This window comes from Lipotes vexillifer, unplaced genomic scaffold, assembly GCF_000442215.2.
Source record: "Lipotes vexillifer unplaced genomic scaffold, Lipotes_vexillifer_v1.1 scaffold514, whole genome shotgun sequence".
Lineage (NCBI taxonomy): Eukaryota > Metazoa > Chordata > Mammalia > Artiodactyla > Lipotidae > Lipotes > Lipotes vexillifer.
The window spans coordinates 888,101-907,023 of NW_006789975.1; the positions used below are offsets into that span (position 1 = coordinate 888,101).

Here is an 18,923-nt window from a genome sequence, read left to right on the forward strand (position 1 = left end):
AATGGGCCTCTTACACCACAGTGGGACATTTTAACTTTGTCCTGCAAGCAATGGGGAGTCATTAAAGTACTGTAGGTGAGGGAGTATAGTACAACGCCTGGCTGAAACAGACTGCTTGTGTCCTCCCAAAATTAAGATGCTGAAATCCTAAACCCCACTGTGATGGTATTAAGAGGCGGGCCCGGGCTTCCCTGGTGGTGCAGTGGTTGAGAGTCCGCCTGCCGATGCAGGGGACACGGGGTCGTGCCCCGGTCCAGGAGGATCCCACATGCCACGGAGCGCCTGGGCCCGTGAGCCATGGCCGCTGAGCCTGCGCGTCCGGAGCCTGTGCTCCGCAACGAGAGAGGCCACAACAGTGAGAGGCCCGCGTACCGCAAAAAAAAAAAAAAAAAAAAAAAGAGGTGGGCCCTTTGGGAGGTGAATAGGTGATGAGGGTGATACCCTCATTCATGGGATTAGTGCCCTTATAAAAGAGACCCTAAGAGAGTTCCCTCACCCTCTCTAACGTGTGAGGACGGAGGGAGATGGCTATCTATGAACCAGGAAAAAGGTCCCCACCAGACACCAGAGCTGCCAGCACTTCAATCTTGGACGTTCCAGCCTCCAGAACTATGAGAAATAAACGTTTGTTATTTAATCTACTCAATCTATAGTATTTTGTTATAGCAGCCCAAATGGATTAAGACACTGGCACAAAATGTAGTAGGTCCTAAGTAAATCCTGTTGATTTCATGTGACTTAAACTACTATGCCAGTTCAATATCTATACAGATTTCTTGGCAATCCTTCAGTAGAGATGGTGGAACTTCATCGATCATTTTAGGCCACTCTAGATTTCCTTAGATACATTAAACTAGACTACATCTGATCCATAATCAAATGCACAGACTATTAACTGAAACTGGTTCTAGGAATTGTGGGATCTAAAACTGGTTCTAAAAAAGCAGGATTTAGGGGGCTTCCCTGGTGGTGCAGTGTGGTTAAGAATCCGCCTGCCAATGCAGGGGACACGGGTTCAAGCCCTGGTCTGGGAAGATCCCACATGCTGCAGAGCAACTAAGCCCATGCACCAAAACTACTGAGACTGCACTCTACAGCCTGCGAGCCACAAGCCTGTGCTCCACGACAAAGAAAGGCCACCGCAATGAGAAGCTCGCACACTGCAGCAAAGAGTAGCCCCCACTCACTGCAACTAGAGAAAGCCCGCATGCAGCAACGAAGACCCAACACAGACAAAAATAAATAAATAAAATAAATAAAATTTTTTTAAAAGCAGGATTTAGGTGATAGGGTCTTCACCAAGATGGAGACTAAAACGTAGTATCAATTTGTTAAATTACCAGGAAAATGTAGCTTTCAGAATAAACTGGTAACAACTACCATTTATTATGTGCCAGGCAAGGTGCTAAGTAGTTTATGGAGATTGTTTTCGTTAATCTTCACAACCACCATTTAAGATGGGTATCATTTTCTCATTTACAGATGAAGAAGCAGACTCACAAATGTGAAATAATTTACCTACGGTCACATAGGTCATGGGTGCAGAATGGAGCAGTTGATGTCAAGCTGAGTACCTCACAGCTTTAACTGACTGCCTGTTTTTTTCCTCAGAGATTATTGGGGTTAATCCCCATCCTGCTTGCCTCAGACATCATCCAGGTCCAGAAAATCATAGCCATCCGTTGCACCTCATATGGCTCTGAATATCCACCCCTCCTTCCCCAAGGCAACTTGGCAGGGCCTAAAATGGTTGAAATCCCTAGACTGCCACTAGAGTGATGAGAAGAAGCAGTCTTATCTGTTTGCCCTAACTTGCCATACAGATATGCTCATTTTTTAAGTGGGCTATGACATGGAAAAAGTTGGGAAGCTCTACTTGAATCCAGTCTAATCCTCCTCCTCTCAAAATCCTCTGGAAATCCCAATCTATGATCAGCAAACTTCACTATACCCTCAATCTGTCCTTGGAAAGTCACTTTATTAAAACTTGGCATCCCCTGAAGACACTGCTTCCCTGTATGCAGCCCTGAAGACACTGTAATAAAAATGACCTAGCCTGAGAAATAGACTAGAATTGTAGCAAAGATGTACCCCCGCAGAGTGAAGGCAAGTCGTTTTCTACAGGCAACTGTTTTCCACAATTTCCCTCAGGAGCACCCATGCTGTTTTGGATTAATCTCAGGTTCGAATCGAATAACACTTGTTCATATCCTGTTAGTAAAACCTAATCTATGGCCACTTGTAACAGCTGGAGATGTGTTTGCAGAGCTGAGAAGTAGAAAGCATCATATGGGGTAACCCAGAAACCATCATGATCCCCACAACTGTGGCTTCTTTGTCCCACCCTATGCACACTAGCCTTGGTTGTTATATTACTCATGTTTTGTTTTGTTTTGTTTTAATTTTCTGTTTTATTTTATGATGCTTTGACATCTTGGGACCTTGCAGACCAGGATGGAACTGCCCCTCTCAGGGTTTGCTAATTCCTAGAGATAGAAAACCACCTGCCTTCCAGCACACCTTTCATATGCAAACCAACCAATCCAAACCAGTATCCCTAACCACCTCCTTTATGGACTCTCATACACCAAACCAATATTCTCACTACCCTAAACCATGCTAGGGCCAGGTACCAGAAAACCAGGGACCACTCCTATGGCCCAGAGCCCTGTTGAAATTATTCAAACTAGTCAACCCAACCTCTTACCTTGCCTCACCCATTCTTTCCTGGGGAAACCACAATAAAGGCTCTGGACAATGCTCTCCCCTCACACCTTCTGCCTCCTGACCAACCTTGGTGCTTCCCCATATGGCCCTGCATGGGCCTCTTGGGAACTGCACATAATAAAACTTTCAATGGCATTGAACTCCTGTGTCATCATTCAGTCACCTCTATAAATTAAGTCCTGGGCACAATCAAAACACTTGTCACTTCCATTACAGCAGCTAACATATACTCTCTGATATCATGTATAAGTAGATACTTTCATTTCCAGAATTTAATCTCCCTGAGAGTAGGAACCATATTTTACTAAAAAGTTCTGTAGGACTTGCCTGGTGGTGCAATGGTTAAGAATCCGCCTGCCAATGCAGGGGACACGGGTTCAAGCCCTGGTCTGCGAAGGTCCCACATGCCAAGGAGCAACTACACCCGTGTGCCACAACTACTGAGCCTGTGCTCTAGAGCCCACAAGCCACAACTACTGAGCCCGCATGCCACAACTACTGAGCCCACGTGCTGCAACTACTGAGCCCGCATGCTGCAACTACTGAAGCCTGCGCACCTAGAACAACAAGAGAAGCCACCACAAAGAGAAGCGCACGCACCGCTACAAAGAGCAGCCCCGGCTCATCGCAACTAGAGAAAAGCCTGCGCACAGCAACGAAGACCCAACACAGCCAAAAAAAAAAAAAAAAAAAAAAGAAAAAAAAAAAAAAAAAAAAAATTTTAAAAATAAATAATAAAAAGCTCTGTAGTGTGGGTGTGCATGCCCAAGAACACACACACAGTCACTGTTTATTCAACTGAACTGTTTGCTGAACTGTGGCCAATTTCTGTCCCTGGGATTGTTCTTCTCCCATAGCAACAATACACAGTAGAACATGTTGAGAAGTGGTTCTCATTTTCCACAGGGAAGAAATAAAAAAGCCCCACAAATACAAGGCATCACCTGCACTGCTGGATCCCAATAAGGAGTCCAGGCCTGGACCAATATTAGAAGCATTTACACAAAGCAGAAAAATAGTGACACGGGCTGTTCAGACACTCGGTGCTGTAGCTCAGGACTCTGCGTCAGTGACATAGGGGACAAATCCTGACAGCATTCATTGGAGAATAAATGGAAGTTATTTTGAGCATCTAATTGGATTGGGAGTGGGGAACTGGGGATTATTTATTATTATTTCCAATAATGTATAGCATCTTAAGTATCCCATTCTCAAGATTTGCTCCACTGTGCTTAAAAAATACATATGCTTGAGTTCTGGGACTTTGACAAAAATGCCCTCTATCCCTTGGTATTTCTACCTGAACAATTCATGCTATGCAAATATGAGTAACTAGAAATCTTCTTTAAGATAAATAAGTAACATACAGACATCGGTTTTTAGGCTGGTCATCTGGTATTGGCAAAAAGACATGGATTTGCAGTCTGAAGACTGGTGTGTTCAAGCACACCAGTGACTGGGCTCTGTCACTAACTAGCTGTGTGACCCTGATAAAAAACCTTCACCTCTCTGTCTTTATCGTCAAATAAGAATCTATCATAAGAGAACCACCCTGAGGATTAAACGTTATAATGTATGTTAAAGGTGCTTCATAAACTATAAAGCACTCACAAACATCAGTCATCTATTGCATTGGAAGCTCCAGAGCCCGGCATGAGGCCTGACACAGAGCTGGTGCTCAGTATTTGTAGTCTAAATGAGTAAATACCACTGATGAGCTGTGTGATCTCAGACAAGAAAAATCTTTCTCCTCCTCCTCTGATACCACTGTCCCCCTTGTTCACTGGACTACAGCCATACTGTCCTTTTTCCTGTTCCTCCTATACTGCAAGCTCAGTCCTGCCTCAGAGCCTCTGCTATTTCCTCTGCCTGGAACACTCTTCCCCAGCTCTTTGCATGGCCATCCCCTTCTCATCAGTCAGGTCTTAGGTCAAATGTCATTTCTTCAGAGGCTTTCTCTTACCACCCTGACTAATGTTCCTCCCCTATCATTCACCCAATATATATTTGTTTTATTTTCTCCTCCTGTTGACTTGTTTATTACACACTCCTTCACTAGAATAAAAAACACTCTACTAGAGATTCCCCGTCTGTCTTGTTTACCACTGTATTCCAATGCCTAAGACAACATCTAGCTCATAGAAAACTCTCAACAAGCGTTTGAATAAATGAGGTTGGAATAACTTCATATCAAAAGTTTCATTCATTCAACAAATGTTTTGTATGTACCTATGAGGATTCAGGCTCTATTTCAATGTGCTGGGGATTCAGCTGAGAACAAAACAGACAAAAATTCCTGTTTTCTTGGGGCTTGCCTTCCAGTGGGGAAACAAACAATAAACAAGATAAAAAGCGAAGTACATACTATATCTGATAATAAGTGTTAAGGAGAAAAAAATAAATAAAGCAGTAAAGGAGGATATGAAGTGTGTTTGGAGGGGCACACAGAAATGCGAGACTGAGCCATGAGGCTATATGGGAGAAATACATTCCAGAAGGCCAGGGTAAGGACAGGAATGAAGGGATTGGAGGCTAACAAAATAGAGGATGATGTCAGGGAGGTTAAGAGAAGTCAGATTGTATAGGGCCCTGTTGGCTAACCCAAGGACTTTGTCTTTTACAAAGAATAAGATAGGGGACCTCCCTGGTGGCGCAGTGGTTAAGAATCCGCCTGCCAATGCAGGGTACATGGGTTCAATCCCAGGTCCAGGGCGATCCCACATGCCATAGAGCAACTAAACCCTTGTGCCACAACTACTGAGCTGGCACTCTAGAGCTGGCGAGCCGCAACTACTGAGCCCACGTGCCACAACTACTGAAGCCCACACGCCTAGAGCCCATTCTCCACAACAAGAGAAGCCACCGAGGGCTTCCCTGGTGGCGCAGCGGTTAAGAATCCTCCTGCCAATGCAGGGTACACGGGTCCGCGCCCTGGTCCGGGAAGATCCCACATGCCGCGGAGCAACTAAGCCTGTGCGCCACAACTACTGAGCCTGCACTCTACAGCCCACAAGCCACAACTACTGAAACCCACGTGCCTAGAGCCCGTGCTCCGCAACGAGAGGCCACCTCAATGAGAAGCCCACGCACCGCAACGAAGAGTAGCCCCCCAATCGCCACAACTAGAGAAAGCCCACGTGCAGCAACAAAGACCCAACTCAGCCAACAATAAATAAATTTTTTTTAAAAAAGAGTAAGATGGTAAAGTTTTGGAGAATCTGAGCACCGGGGTGTCATGATATGGCCTGTTATAAGAGGATCGCTGGGGCCACTGTTTTGGGAATACCTTAAGGGTAAGCGAAGAGACCAGTAAGGATGCTACAATAACCACAGCCAAGACATAGTGGCTCCGGAAGACTGGGTAAGGTGCAGGTGCGGGGTTGGAAGATTAAATTTTGGCTTTCGACAGTTACTTTGGAGTGGAGTTTAGGGGGAGGTCTAGGCTGGGGGTCAGCATCTGGAACTCAAATGGCAACAAATGTTGCCCTGCTAGTGAAATGAAGAAGATATTCCCACATAACAGAGCCTTCATGCGAAAGAAATGAGGTGTCAAATGCTGACCGGAGCAAGGTGAGAACCCTGAGCCAAGGACTGCACGAGCCTGTCCCGGAGGGAGGGGGACGCGGTGGAACCGGCGACCGACTTCCGAATCCACTGCACAAGCTCCGAAGTCCCAACAGCGTCGACGAAATAGCACAGCCAGGGTCAGAACCGCAACGCAGCCTGCAGTACTCAAACCTCGCGAGATTTGTTGGCCGGGCAAAGGCATCCTCCCACCCACATCTCGCGAGACCAAGGTTCATGAGCGGCTATAGCCGGTTAGGGTTTGTGGGGAAGATGGAGTATTCCGCGTTGGGCACCGCGGAGGCCGCGGACAGCGGTGCGGCTCGGCCGTACAACAACTCGGAGGAGCGGGAGGGCCGGGAACCCGACGGGCTGCGCTTCGACCGCGAGAGGGCGCGCCGCCTCTGGGAAGCAGTGTCCGGGGCCCAACCAGTGGGGAGGGAGGAAGGTGAGTCCGGGGACTTCAGAGGCAGGAAGATACTCGCCCGCCTGCTCCTTTCGCGGAGAGTGGCGGAAGCGCGGGGCGGGGACGCGGACCAGCCCCCCGGGTCTATGGTCACACCCTCTGGCGCCCGGCCCGCCCCCTTGCGTGATTCGCGCCGGGACTCCCTGACTCGTGCCCCTCACAGAGACCTGGGCGCGCTGTGCCAGCTCCCCTGAAAATCCAGGCTGTACGCCACAAGAAGCGCGCGCAAATGGTCAAGGGCCTTCTCACGCTCTGGCCGCGTGGTTCTTTACCCCGCCTTCCTCGTCCGCGAGAGCTTACTTCTTCCTAAACTTGAGGACTGGAATCCTCCGGGCGTGCCGTCCACGCCGTTTCGGAGACCATCAGAACCTTCCCCGCCAGCCTTGTAACCCCTTCACCATCCCAGTCTCCAGGTTCCCCCACCCCTAGTGTCTCTTGCCTCCCTTCTCTCATGCCCCACACTTCTCCATACCTCAGTGTTCCTCCGGAACTTGGAGACTGAGCCCTGGCTTACCCCTGTTTCTTGGTGTCACCTGTTTCCACCACTTGATCCCTTTTCTAATATGGGAGCCAGGAGCCCGAGAGCCTGGCCGGGTATACTATGGCTCCAGCTTGTTGTATCCCATGCTTGACCCAAGGTTGTGGAGAACAGGATATACAAGTCTGTCTAGGGGGCACTTCTGGACTGAAGCTTCCCAGCTTGTTCTGCACTTGACCTAGCCCTGGGTAAGATGGAGATAGAAAGAGGAGGATGGAAAGAGCTGCTCTGACCCCGTTTTGTGACCCCCTTCACAGTCCTTAGCAGAGCTAGCTGCTTAACTCTAACCCAGAAGTACACAAACTGGGCTTTTGTGCTAATCCTGTCAGGTAATCTGCAGGGAAATCAGATTTCTCTAAAGGTTTGTTTGCTTGCTGAGCAGACTAATCTTGGAAAGTTAATATGTTGCTTGTGAACTGATTGTCCTGGGATAAAATGGAATTTTTGACCACATCCAAGGAAGATATGTTTAAATTTGGGGTGGTATACATACCTATACCCTGGTGTATACTTCTCCAATTTAAAAACTAGTCTAGTTTGACTCCTAAATTAATAAGAGGCTCCTATCCCCCTCACCCTCATACTTTCAAACTTGTTTGGCACAAAGTTGCCTCTCCTCCACCCTCCACCGCCTGCAATTTTCCTTTCATTAATTTGACCAACATTCACTGACGCCTGCTCTGTTCCCAGGATTGGCTGGGCATCAGAGCTACAGAGTGGAGAATAATACTGTCCTTGCCCTGGAGGGGCTTGTAGTCTAATCCAGGAAGCAGACACCAAAACAGTTGCAGTATAATGTAGTGGGTGCAGTGAAGTGGGAATTCTAAGAGTTGAGGGTACACAAAGAGGAAGTGACCTTTGTCCTCAGGGGATACGGAAGGCATGCCCTGGACATTGAAGCAGAGAACACAGCAGCTGTGCTCTGGGAAGTGAACTGTTTATGTGTGTATGAATGCCCACAGTCATTTAGAACCCAGTTCACTTCCCTGCTCTCCTCACTTTGTCCGATAATTTATTTGAGGTCTAGGTAGATACCTATAACACCAAGTCCTACTCACCTTGGTTTTTTATTTTCTCTTAGTTATAATTTTTGTTTTCTCATTGAGTTATAATTTACATACCATAAAATTCACCCATTGTAACTGTAAAATTCAATTAATTGTAGTAAAAGTATAGAGTTGTATAGCCCTAGTCCAGTTTAGAATATTTCCATCACTCCAATTTGTGCTCCTTTACATTAAATCCCCACTCTTACCTCCTGCCCTCGGCAGCCACTAATCTGTTTTCTGTCTCTATAAATTTGCCTTTTCTGGACCTTTCAGCAAATGGAATCCTATAATATATAGTCTTTTTCATTTGGCTTCTCTCACTCGGCATGTTTTTGAGGTTTAGCCAAATTGTAGTGTGTATTAATACGTCTTTCCTTTTTATTGCTAAATAGAATTCCATTGTATAAATCTTGCTCTTTTTATTCTCTGATAATCTCTGCCTTTTTTTTTTGGCGGTATGTGGGCCTCTCACTGTTGTGGCCTCTCCCGTTGCGGAGCACAGGCTCCGGACACACAGGCTCAGCAGCCATGGCTCACGGACCTAGCCGCTCCACAGCATGTGGGATCTTCCCGGACCGGGGCACGAACCCGTGTCCCCTGCATCGGCAGGCGGACTCTCAACCACTGCGCCACCAGGGAAGCCCAATCTCTGCCTTTTGAGTGGGCTGTTTAAACTATTGACATTTAATTTAGTTGTTGATATGGCTAGACTTACTGTCCCTACTTCATGACCCTATGAAAATCAGCCCTCTATGTCACATTCTAGATCTCTCAGCCTCTGCCCCATACCTCTTCTGATTGTCTACAATATGGATACAAAATAAATCCTGCCAATCAGATACCTTCTCGTAAGATTTGGAAGGCAGAAATGCAGTGAAGATCATATTTCTACAGCTATTGTTACTGTCAAGAAAGGTTGTGGAACTATAAGATCTTCTTACATCAGTGTTCCAGCATCCATTTCTCCAGCTTCATATGTTAAGAGGCATGTTCCATGACAATGGAAGCTTCTTACTTCCAGCAAGGCTGCAGTGGAGGCCTCAGAGATTATAGCTCACCTGTTGGAACAGTTATGCATTGTTCCTAGAGACATTTCTGGAAGGCTTAACCTAGTACCTTCAGCCTTTCCAATGATTTTCTAAGCACCTAATTTCCTGTATCAAACCTGTCCCCTCTGGTAATTGGTAATTGGATTAGAGTTGTATGTGGATATCTGGGAAACAGGGATTCACATTCAGGCCACCTCAGAATTCTGATAATTCATATAAGTTCTTTTTCCCTCTGTGGACCTTAGCTTCCTCCAACCTCATGAATCTCTCACAGATTTTGTGAGTCAGGAATTCAAGAAAGGGTTGGCTGGACAGTTCTGACTCAAGGTCTCTTATGCAGTTGCAGTCAGGTAGTGGCTAGAGCTGAAACAGCAGTGGGTTAGAACTTCTGGAGGCTGGCCGGGCATCTCTTTTTTCACATAGTCTCAGGGTCTTTCCATGTGATTTCATGCATGGAATAGTTAAGGTTTCCTCACAGCTTGGAAGAAAATCGCTTACATGGTAGCTGAAGACTTTAAGAGCAAATATTCCCAATTTGGTTCTTTTTTATAATTTCTTACTTCCATGTGTCTGTATGTTGCTTAGTAGTCAACCAGTGATTCAGTAAACACCTGGAGCCAGTAAAGGCCTCGGTTGGATCTGTAGGTAGGTAGGAAATTACATTCAAAGTTCAGGCCATTTTAAAGTCAGCCCTGGCTTTTATTTTCTGTCAGGGCCTTTTGCATCTCTTCTGTGCATGTGTACAACCTCAGAGTTGGCCAGGAGTATGTGGCCAACTTGGGCCCTCTTAGGTCCCCACTGCCACACAGTCTCAGCTACAAACATGACACAGCAAAGGCTATAGTAGAGCCTTTGGCCTTTCCTCCTCACCTACCTCTGAGACCATCACTTCCACCAACATTATCACTAGATAGGGGCGTTGCCCACCACTCCAAATCAAGTGATTTCCTCTTCCACAGGGAAACTATTGGTTCTCACATCCTACCTCTTCCTGGTAGAACCTCTGCACTGACCGAGTGTGAGAGCGGATGAGAGCAGTCCCAGATTCCCGCTCTTCTCACCCGAAGTTCAGCAGATATACAAGCATAAGTGCTTCCCAGATTGTTAAGTGCCTTTGATCAATTTCCAGGGTACTGAAGGGATTGTTTTTGTCAGTTTTGTCCAGTGTTTTAGTTGCCTTGGGTGAAGAGGATCTCCTCACTCTGCTATAGCCAAAGTCCCACCTCATACTCATTTTATATTCAACTTCACTTCCTCTGCCTGACTTCTAAATTTGGAGGGTCCAAGACTCAGTCCCAGGAGTCTCAATTTGTATCCCCAGCTCTGACCTTTCCCTCAAGCTCTAGGCCTGAATCTCTAGCTGACTACTTGATATCTCTACCCATGTATGTGATAGACCACTCATGTTTAATATATAGCCAAAGGAAACGTCTTTAATTTCTCCTCCAAGGCTGTCTTCTTCCAGTTCTCATCTGTTAGTTGCTCAAATTCAAAACCTAGGAGTTATCCTTGAATGCTCTCCTACTTCACCCCCTACATCCAATCAAAGAAATTGGATGTCAGATCTACTTCCAGAACATAATTCCAACTCCATCCACTTTCTCATCTCCATTGACAACCTGCCTAGTCCACATTTCTATCATCTATTGCCTAGAAAACTGCAACAGCCTCTTCCCTGTTCTTCCTGTTTCCATTCCTGTTCCCATACAATATGCTGACACAACGAACAGACTAATCTTTTCAAAACATAAGCCATATCTTGTCACCTCTCATTGCACTAAGAATAAAATCGGTAGTTCATACCATGGTTTATGAGGCCTTATACTCATTCCACATGATCTGGTAGGCCTCAAGCTCTCTCCAACTTTATTTCCTACCACTATCCTCTCATTCACCATACTCTATCCACACTGTCCTTCTCTTCATTCCTTGCATATGCCAAACTCATCCCTGCCTCAGAGACTTGACACTGTCTCAGGCTGGAACAGTTTCCCCCAGACCTTCTCATGGCTAATGCCTCCCCAGCATGGTCTTCACTGACTATACTGCCCCAACATTCTCTACCACTTACTTTGTTTGCTTGTTTTCATAATATTTCTCACTCTCTGTCACTATCTTGCTTATTTATTTACTTTCTACTCTCTCTTATTTGTTAACATGGCCCCAGCACTAAACCCATTGCTGGCACGTAGAAGGCATTCTGAATACATAATTGTGAACTGTGTGAATGTATTCTCTGAGGCCAAAGACATGTATTTCATTTATTCAGCAGGTATTCACCAAGCCCCTCCTGTGGGTTAGGGATTTTATTTTTAATTTATTTTATTGAAGTATAGTTGATTTACAATGTGTTAATTTCTGCTGTATAGCAAAGTGATTCAGTTTCATATATATACATACATATACATGTATATTCTTTTCCATTATGGTTTATCACAGTATATTAAATATACTTCCCTGTGCTATACAGTAGGACCTTGTTGTTTAATCCATTCTATATATGATAGTTTGCATCTACTAATCCCAAACTCCCAATCCATCCCTCTCCCACCTCCCCCTTGGCAACGATGAGTCTGTTCTCTATGTCTGTGAGTCTGTTTCTGTTTTGTAGATAAGTTCATTTGTGTCATATGTTAGATTCCACATATAAGTGATATATGGTATTTGTCTTTCTCTTTCTGACTTCACTTAGTATGATAATCTCTAGGTCCATCCGTGTTGCTGCAAATTACATTATTTTTTATTTTTTATTTTTTATGGCTGAGTAGTATTCCATTGTATATATGTACCACATCTTCTTTATCCATTCATCTATCAATGAACATTTAGGTTGTTTTCCATGTCATGGCTATTGTGAATAGTGCTGCTATGAACATAGGGGTGCATATATCTTTTAGAATTATAGTTTTGGCTGGATATATGCCCAGGAGTGGGATTGCTGGATCATATGGCAACTCTATTTTTAGTTTTTTGAGGAACCTCCATACTGTTTTCCACAGTGGCTGCACCAATTTACATTCCCACCAACAGCATAGGAGGGTTCCCTTTTCTCCGTACCGTCTCCAGCATTTGTTATTTGTAGACTTTTTAATGATTGCCATTCTGGGTCAGGCATTTTATTAGATACTGCGTATACAAAGTCGTAAGTGACATGGTCCTTGCCCTGTTTAGTCTTTGGGAGTCAGATTCTGAATATCCTTGAAAGGAAACCCCGTCTCCTTTAATAAAACAAAATCCGTCATCTCCAGGTGAGGAGAGAATGGCTGGATCCTGGCTCCTGGGTAGCATTTTCCCTTTATGGGCTTTGCATTCTGAGGAGCCTCTCACCCTCCCTTTAAAAAGCTCTGGCCCAGATGTGTTCACAGACCCACTTCTGTTGGTTTCTCTGAGCACGGCTGAGGCAGCCACAGTCTTTCACAAAAATTTACCAGACACTGTAGGAGAAAAATAGGGAAATAAACAAAAGACCCTCAGGGTCAGAAATATAGCCAGACAACAGCCCTTCTTCCCAAAAGGGCTGGCATAAATAAATAAGCTTTATATCTTGTGGAGTAGGGAGAGGCACCTTAAAAGTTCCCCCCCAAGAACCTCCCTCCAGAGAATCTTGCCCACTTTTTGGTCCAGAGTAGAAGATAAAACACATGAATTTGCCGTCCCCTCACGGTTTTCTAGATTTTACCCCTGCCTCAGATTGTCGATGTCATGATAGAACTCATGCCTTGAGTGAGATTTTACTCCCCCTCAAAAAGTAAAGCTTTGTTTTCCAGGCCCAAGAATTAAGCACAGGTTAATACTATAGTTTCCTATGGTGTGGAACTTGTGTGACACATTAGGTAATTTTTTTTTTGGCTGCATTGGGTCTTTGTTGCTGTGAGCAGGCTTTCTCTAGTTGCAGCGAGTGGTGGCTACTCTTCATTACAGTGCACGGGCTTCTCATTGCGGTGACTTCTCTTGTTGCACAACACAGGCTCTAGGCATGCAGGCTTCAGTAGTTGTGGCTCGTGGGCTCAGTAGTTGGGATGCACGGGCTTAGTTGCTCCACAGCATGTGGGATCTTCCCGGACCAGGGCTCAAACCTGTGTCCCATGCACTGGCAGGCGGATTCTTAACCACTGTGCCACCAGGGAAGTCCCTTCTCACTGTTCTTTTTTTTTTTTTTTTTTTTTTTTTTTTTATGGCTGTGTTGGGTCTTCGTTTCTCTGCGAGGGCTTTCTCTAGTTGAGGCGAGACGGGACCACTCTTCATCGCGGTGCGCAGACCTCTCACTATTGCGGCCTCTCTTGTTGCCAAGCACAGGCTCCAGACGCACAGGCTCAGTAGTTGTGGCTCACGGGGCTAGTTGCTCCGCGGCATGGGGGATCCTCCCAGACCAGGGCTCGAACCCGTGTCCCCTGCATTAGCAGGCAGATTCTCAACCACTGCGCAACCAGGGAAGCCCTCACTGTTCTTGATCTGATTTTGAAATATCTAAAATTACCTAACGGAATTCCCTGGTGGTGCAGTGGTTGAGAATCCGCCTGCCAGTGCACGGGACACGTGTTCGAGCTCTGGTCCGGGAAGATCCCACATGCTGCGGAACAACTAAGCCCGTGCACCCCAACTACTGAGCCTGTGTTCTAGAGCCCATGAGCCACAACTTCTGAGTCCACACGCCACAACTACTGAAGCCTGTGCACCTAGAGCCCATGCTCCACAACAAGAGAAGCCACCGCAATGAGAAGCCTGTGCACTGCAACGAAGAGTAGCCCCTGCCCCTGCAACTAGAGAAAGCCCACACACAACGAAGACCCAACACAGCCAAAAATAAATTAATTAATTTTTTTAAAAAGAAAAGAACAGTGAGAAAATTATTCTCTTTTCAAGTCTTTCAGTTCTTTGATTCTGTCTGGGAAGTTGTCTCAGTTGGGTGCTACAATGTCTTAACACCTCTCCTCACAATTGTCACTCTCGCTCTCTTTTTTTTTTTTTTTCTAGTTTCAATGGATATTTTTATTATATATTTAATAGATCACCAACTTCTTCTCGCTCCCTACCAACAACTGGAATTTCATTTTGTTTCCATGCTGAGTGGTGAAACAATGACAAAGCTAATCAGAATAAGCTACTTCATAAAGAGAACTAAGCTAATACAGCTCACTTTCTTTTGACAGGCATAATATAAATATATGCACTCTAGAATGCACAATGGTTTAGTCTCTAAGAAATTCAAATAGGATCTTGAAGAATGTAGGCAAATCCAGGGTGCAGTAAATGTGAGCTGAGATGCCATACAACTGTTTAAGGGTTCCTGGCGCTACATCTCTTGGCCACTAGCCAAATCTTGGCATGGGGGAAGATATTAGCTAATGCCAAGTGGAGATGCAGAAAGTGCTAAGTTGACTTAGGGGCTATGCACAGGAACCAAAAGGCAAGAAAGTACTAAACATTTCTGAGAGCATCCACCCCAGGAAGCACTTTACCTTCCAGGAGCTCTAAACTGGCACCACCCCCAGTGCTCACATATCTGCCTTTATCCTCCGTGTTCCATTTGGCACAGCAAGTAGCAGTGTCTCCACCACCTATGATGGTGATGCAGCCCCTGGAAGTGGCTTTTACCACCTCATCCATGAGGGCTTTGGTTCCTCGGGCAAAAGCTTCCCATTCAAATAAGGCCACAGGTCCATTCCACACGATCTGCTTAGCCCAAGCATCAGCCTCAGCATACTCCTTGCTGCTCTCAGGACCACAGTCCAAGCGCATCCAGCCAGCTGGTATGCCAGAGGCCACAGTGGCTTGGCCAGTCTTGGCATTCTCATCAAACTTATCAGCAGTGACGAAGTCAACAGGCAAGGTAATCTTCACGCCATTCTTCTCAGCTTTGGACATCAGGTCTTTGACAATCTTGGATCCCAAACAGAGAAGTGCCAATCTCCATGTTGCTGAGCACCTTAAGAAGGTAAAGGCCATTCCACCACCAATAATCATCTCACTGACTTTGTCCAGCATATTATTGATCAGCTGGATCTTGTCCGTAACTTTAGCTCCACCCAGGATGGCCAGGAAGGGTTGCTCTGGGCTCTCCAAGGCCTTGCCAAGTAGTTCAGCTCCTTCATCAAAAAACCTCTAGCCTTCTTTGGCAGATTTACTCCCACCATGGAGCTGTGGGCTCGGTGAGCAGTGCCGAAAGCATCATTGACATACACATCCCCTAGCTTGGAAAGCGAAGCTCGAAAGGCTTCTGTTTTGGCTGACTCAGCTTTAACCTTGTTCCCAGAAGCATCTTTTCCCTTCCCGTCTTCCTCCACATGAAAGCGAAGGTTCTCCAGCAGGATGACAGACCCAGCAGCTAGGTCAGCACAAGCTTTCTATCCTTCAAGAACAAAACATCCTTGCCCAGCAGAGATTTGAGTTCTACAGCAACTGGCTGCAGGGAGTACTTGTCAGATATGGGGACACCATCAGTCCAGCCCAGATGGCTCATAAGAACAACTGACTTGGCTCCAATGTCCAAGCAGAATTTGATGCTTGGAACGGCAGCCTTGATCCTCTGGTTGTTTGTTATCTCGTTGTTCTTCCTAGGAACATTGAAGTACACTCTCATGATGACCCGCTACCCCTTCATGTCCAGCTTGTCCAGAGTCAGCTTGTTAGAAAGTGACATCTTGGCAATTCAGTGGCAACAAGAGGCCGGGGGAAGAGACTGGGGCAGCAACAACAGCAGAGACTGCGTTTGCCACTCTCTTAATGTTCTTTTTAGAGAGAACTGCAAGCCTCTCACACCAGTATCTGGCTAGAATTGTTTCATTTTTATTGTATTTATTTTTATTGGTATTAAGTTTATAATTTAAAGATTCCTTTTTAAAAGAATTTACTTAGTAAAGAAAGTTGGCATAGGGACTTCCCTGGTGGTCCAGTGGCTAAGACCATGCTTCCACTGCAGGGGGCATGGGTTCCATCCCTGGTCAGGGAACTAAGATCCCACATGCCATGTGGCACAGCCAAAAATAAATAAATAAATAAATAATAATCATTTAGAAAGAAAGAAAGAAAGTTGGCATACATAAAAGTATAAATTAAGTTACAGGTGAGGTGGCATGAGAATATAGCATGAGTCATGAAAGCAGTAGGGGAGGGGTGGCTGAGGTTTGCCGATTTAATAGTATGGCATTCTATTACTCAGTTCATGCGTTTGAGGCAGTGTTCAAAGACAGTGCTGTTGAGGCAGGTTTTTAACTCAAAGATTTTTTATTTTCCTCTCTGTAGTGGAACACATGATCCAGAAGAACCAGTGTCTCTTCACCAGCACCCAGTGTAAGGTTTGCTGCGCCTTGCTAATTTCTGAGTCCCAGAAGCTGGCACACTACCAGGTATGCCCTTGTACCTTTAGTACTGCTTTATTTTTCCAGACCCAGTGTCAAACCCCCACTTCTCCCTGGCTTGTGCAGTGAATTCCTTTTTAGCCACCCAGGTGTTGCCTCCATGCATGTTGGCTGTGATTTGAAGATTGACTTAATTTTTCTGAGTCTCATTTCTTCCATCCAAATCAGGATCATTATACTTATATGTTCCCGTGCAGCTTGGTACAGTAGAAAGTACATGCTTTGGCTTTAAAGAGACCTGTGTTTGAATCACATTTCTGCTACTCATCTTGGGCAAGAAACCTCACTATCTTCAGCCTCAGTTTCCTCATCTATAAGATTGAGATGATGATAATTTTCTCATAAATTATTGTGAAGATTAGATTTGACAGCATTTAAGTACTTTATACAGAGTAGGAACTCAATAAACTAGGTTTCTTCCCCCGCCCTCTCCTCCTCAAAAGTGTCTGTGAGGATGAATCAGATGAAAATCTAGTGTTTTTGAGTGCCTTAGATATGAAATGGCATTTAGCTATCTTTGATCTTTTTCCTGGGTTCTTGCAGAGCAAAAAACATGCCAACAAAGTGAAGAGATACCTAGCAATCCATGGAATGGAGACATTAAAGGGGGATACGAAGAAGCTAGACTCAGATCAGGTAATACAGCTGCCATGTTGAGACTGCTCACTTCCTGATGAAGCCAGCAGGCAGGTTGGTGTGGTGGAAAGAACATGGGCTTTGAGTCAGACTGACTTGGCTTCAAATCCTGGCCCTGTTCTGTGATTTGGGCAAGTCTTATAACTTCTCTGAGCCTTGATTTCTTCCTCTATAATAATGAGGCTGCTAATGTCAACTACCTTTCAGAATTTTTCCAAACTAAAATGAAGGAAGATTTATTAAAGCACCCAACACAGAGCCTGGCACATAGTAGGGGCTCAGTAAATGGAGCCATTGTCAGTGGTTTGTTAGAGTAGGACAGCTGTCCATTCCCTACTCAAGAAGAAAAAGTGGAAGAAAGCCAGGTTGCTTGCTTTCTTGAGATCTGGGGGAAAGAGCTGAGTTCAATACTTGAATATTTGGAATAAACAAGTGGAATAAACACTTTTCCAGTGTTTTTGCCTTAGAAATACTGTGAGAATTATGCTGAAACAACCCCAGTCCCTCAGGTGTACCATTATTTTTATTCCATAGCAGGCTGTGCAAATGTCATGGGATGAAAAGTCAGCAGACTAGGGCCCAATACTAGCTCTACAACTTAACTGGTTGGGTGACTTTGGACAAGTCACTTAAACTCTCTGTACTTCACCCATAAAATGGAGATAATAGTTCCTACCTCTTAAGGGTATTGTGAGGTAAAATTCCAATTCCTAGTGGATGGTCAGTGAGTAAGAGCTTACACTACAAACTGTGCCTCCCTCTCATAGGGACCACAGGTTTGGAAGGGCCTTGCTCATCCCTTCTCCAAATTCACTGACTCATCCCCTGGTTGCCCTTCTTGTGATTTAGAATCCAGAAAGACAAGATCAACTCTGTGACCCTTGGCAAGTCACTTCACCTCTTTATATCTCTGATCCTTCTACTCTTGGAGTGGCCCGGTAGTTCTAATGAGATCATGGGCCCCTCCCCGTCCAACAAAGAATTATCCAGCCCAAAATGACAATAGTACCAAGGTTGAAAAATGCTATATTAGAATGAATACTGTATTCAGAAATCAGACATAAGAGAGAGGCTGGGAAATCTTAATACAGACTTGAAGTACATTGTTTTCTAGCCTAATCATAATCATGAAATAAAACCCAACAATCTGCTTGTTCATCAAACCCTGAACATCTGCTGTGTGCCAGACTCCAGCAGAGTGCTAAGGATAGGAAACAAAGATGAATCCAACAGGCTTTGCCCAAATGTTGCACTTTAGTTCACAGAAAAGTCTCCTAAGCTGTGACACTGTCGGTTTAGGGTGACAAGCGAATGGTATGATAGAGGTCTATTTAATGCACTCCAGGAGTACAGAGGAAGACCAAGATTAGTTCTTCTTTCCTGGAATAATCACACAAAGTGGCTTGATAATTGTTTACTGAGTAATTTTCTTGAGTAAAAGTCTCTCAGAAGAGGTAATATTTAATCTGGGCCTTGAAGGCTAAGCAGACATATGCCAGGCAGTAAAGAAAGGAAGATCATTTTAGGCAGCAGGAA

At 45.1% G+C, this 18,923-nt stretch overlaps 2 protein-coding genes and 1 pseudogene across 2 annotated transcripts in view; 1 reads left to right on the plus strand and 2 right to left on the minus strand.

Moving 5' to 3' along the window:
- Nucleotides 1-6,407, minus strand: part of UIMC1 (ubiquitin interaction motif containing 1) — a 179,318-nt gene extending 172,911 nt beyond the window's left edge. The window contains exon 1 of the mRNA XM_007463080.1: nucleotides 6,289-6,407. The gene's annotated coding sequence lies outside the window, so the exon portion shown is untranslated. The remainder of the gene's footprint in view (nucleotides 1-6,288) is intronic.
- Nucleotides 6,408-6,530: 123 nt separating this feature from the next.
- Nucleotides 6,531-18,923, plus strand: part of ZNF346 (zinc finger protein 346) — a 27,828-nt gene continuing 15,435 nt past the window's right edge. The window contains exons 1-3 of the mRNA XM_007463081.1: nucleotides 6,531-6,739; nucleotides 16,636-16,739; nucleotides 17,295-17,387. Of these exons, the coding sequence (XP_007463143.1) occupies nucleotides 6,565-6,739; nucleotides 16,636-16,739; nucleotides 17,295-17,387 (372 nt within the window). The 5' untranslated portion in view covers nucleotides 6,531-6,564. The remainder of the gene's footprint in view (nucleotides 6,740-16,635; nucleotides 16,740-17,294; nucleotides 17,388-18,923) is intronic.
- On the minus strand, nucleotides 14,812-16,033 carry LOC103077840 (phosphoglycerate kinase 1 pseudogene; annotated as a pseudogene).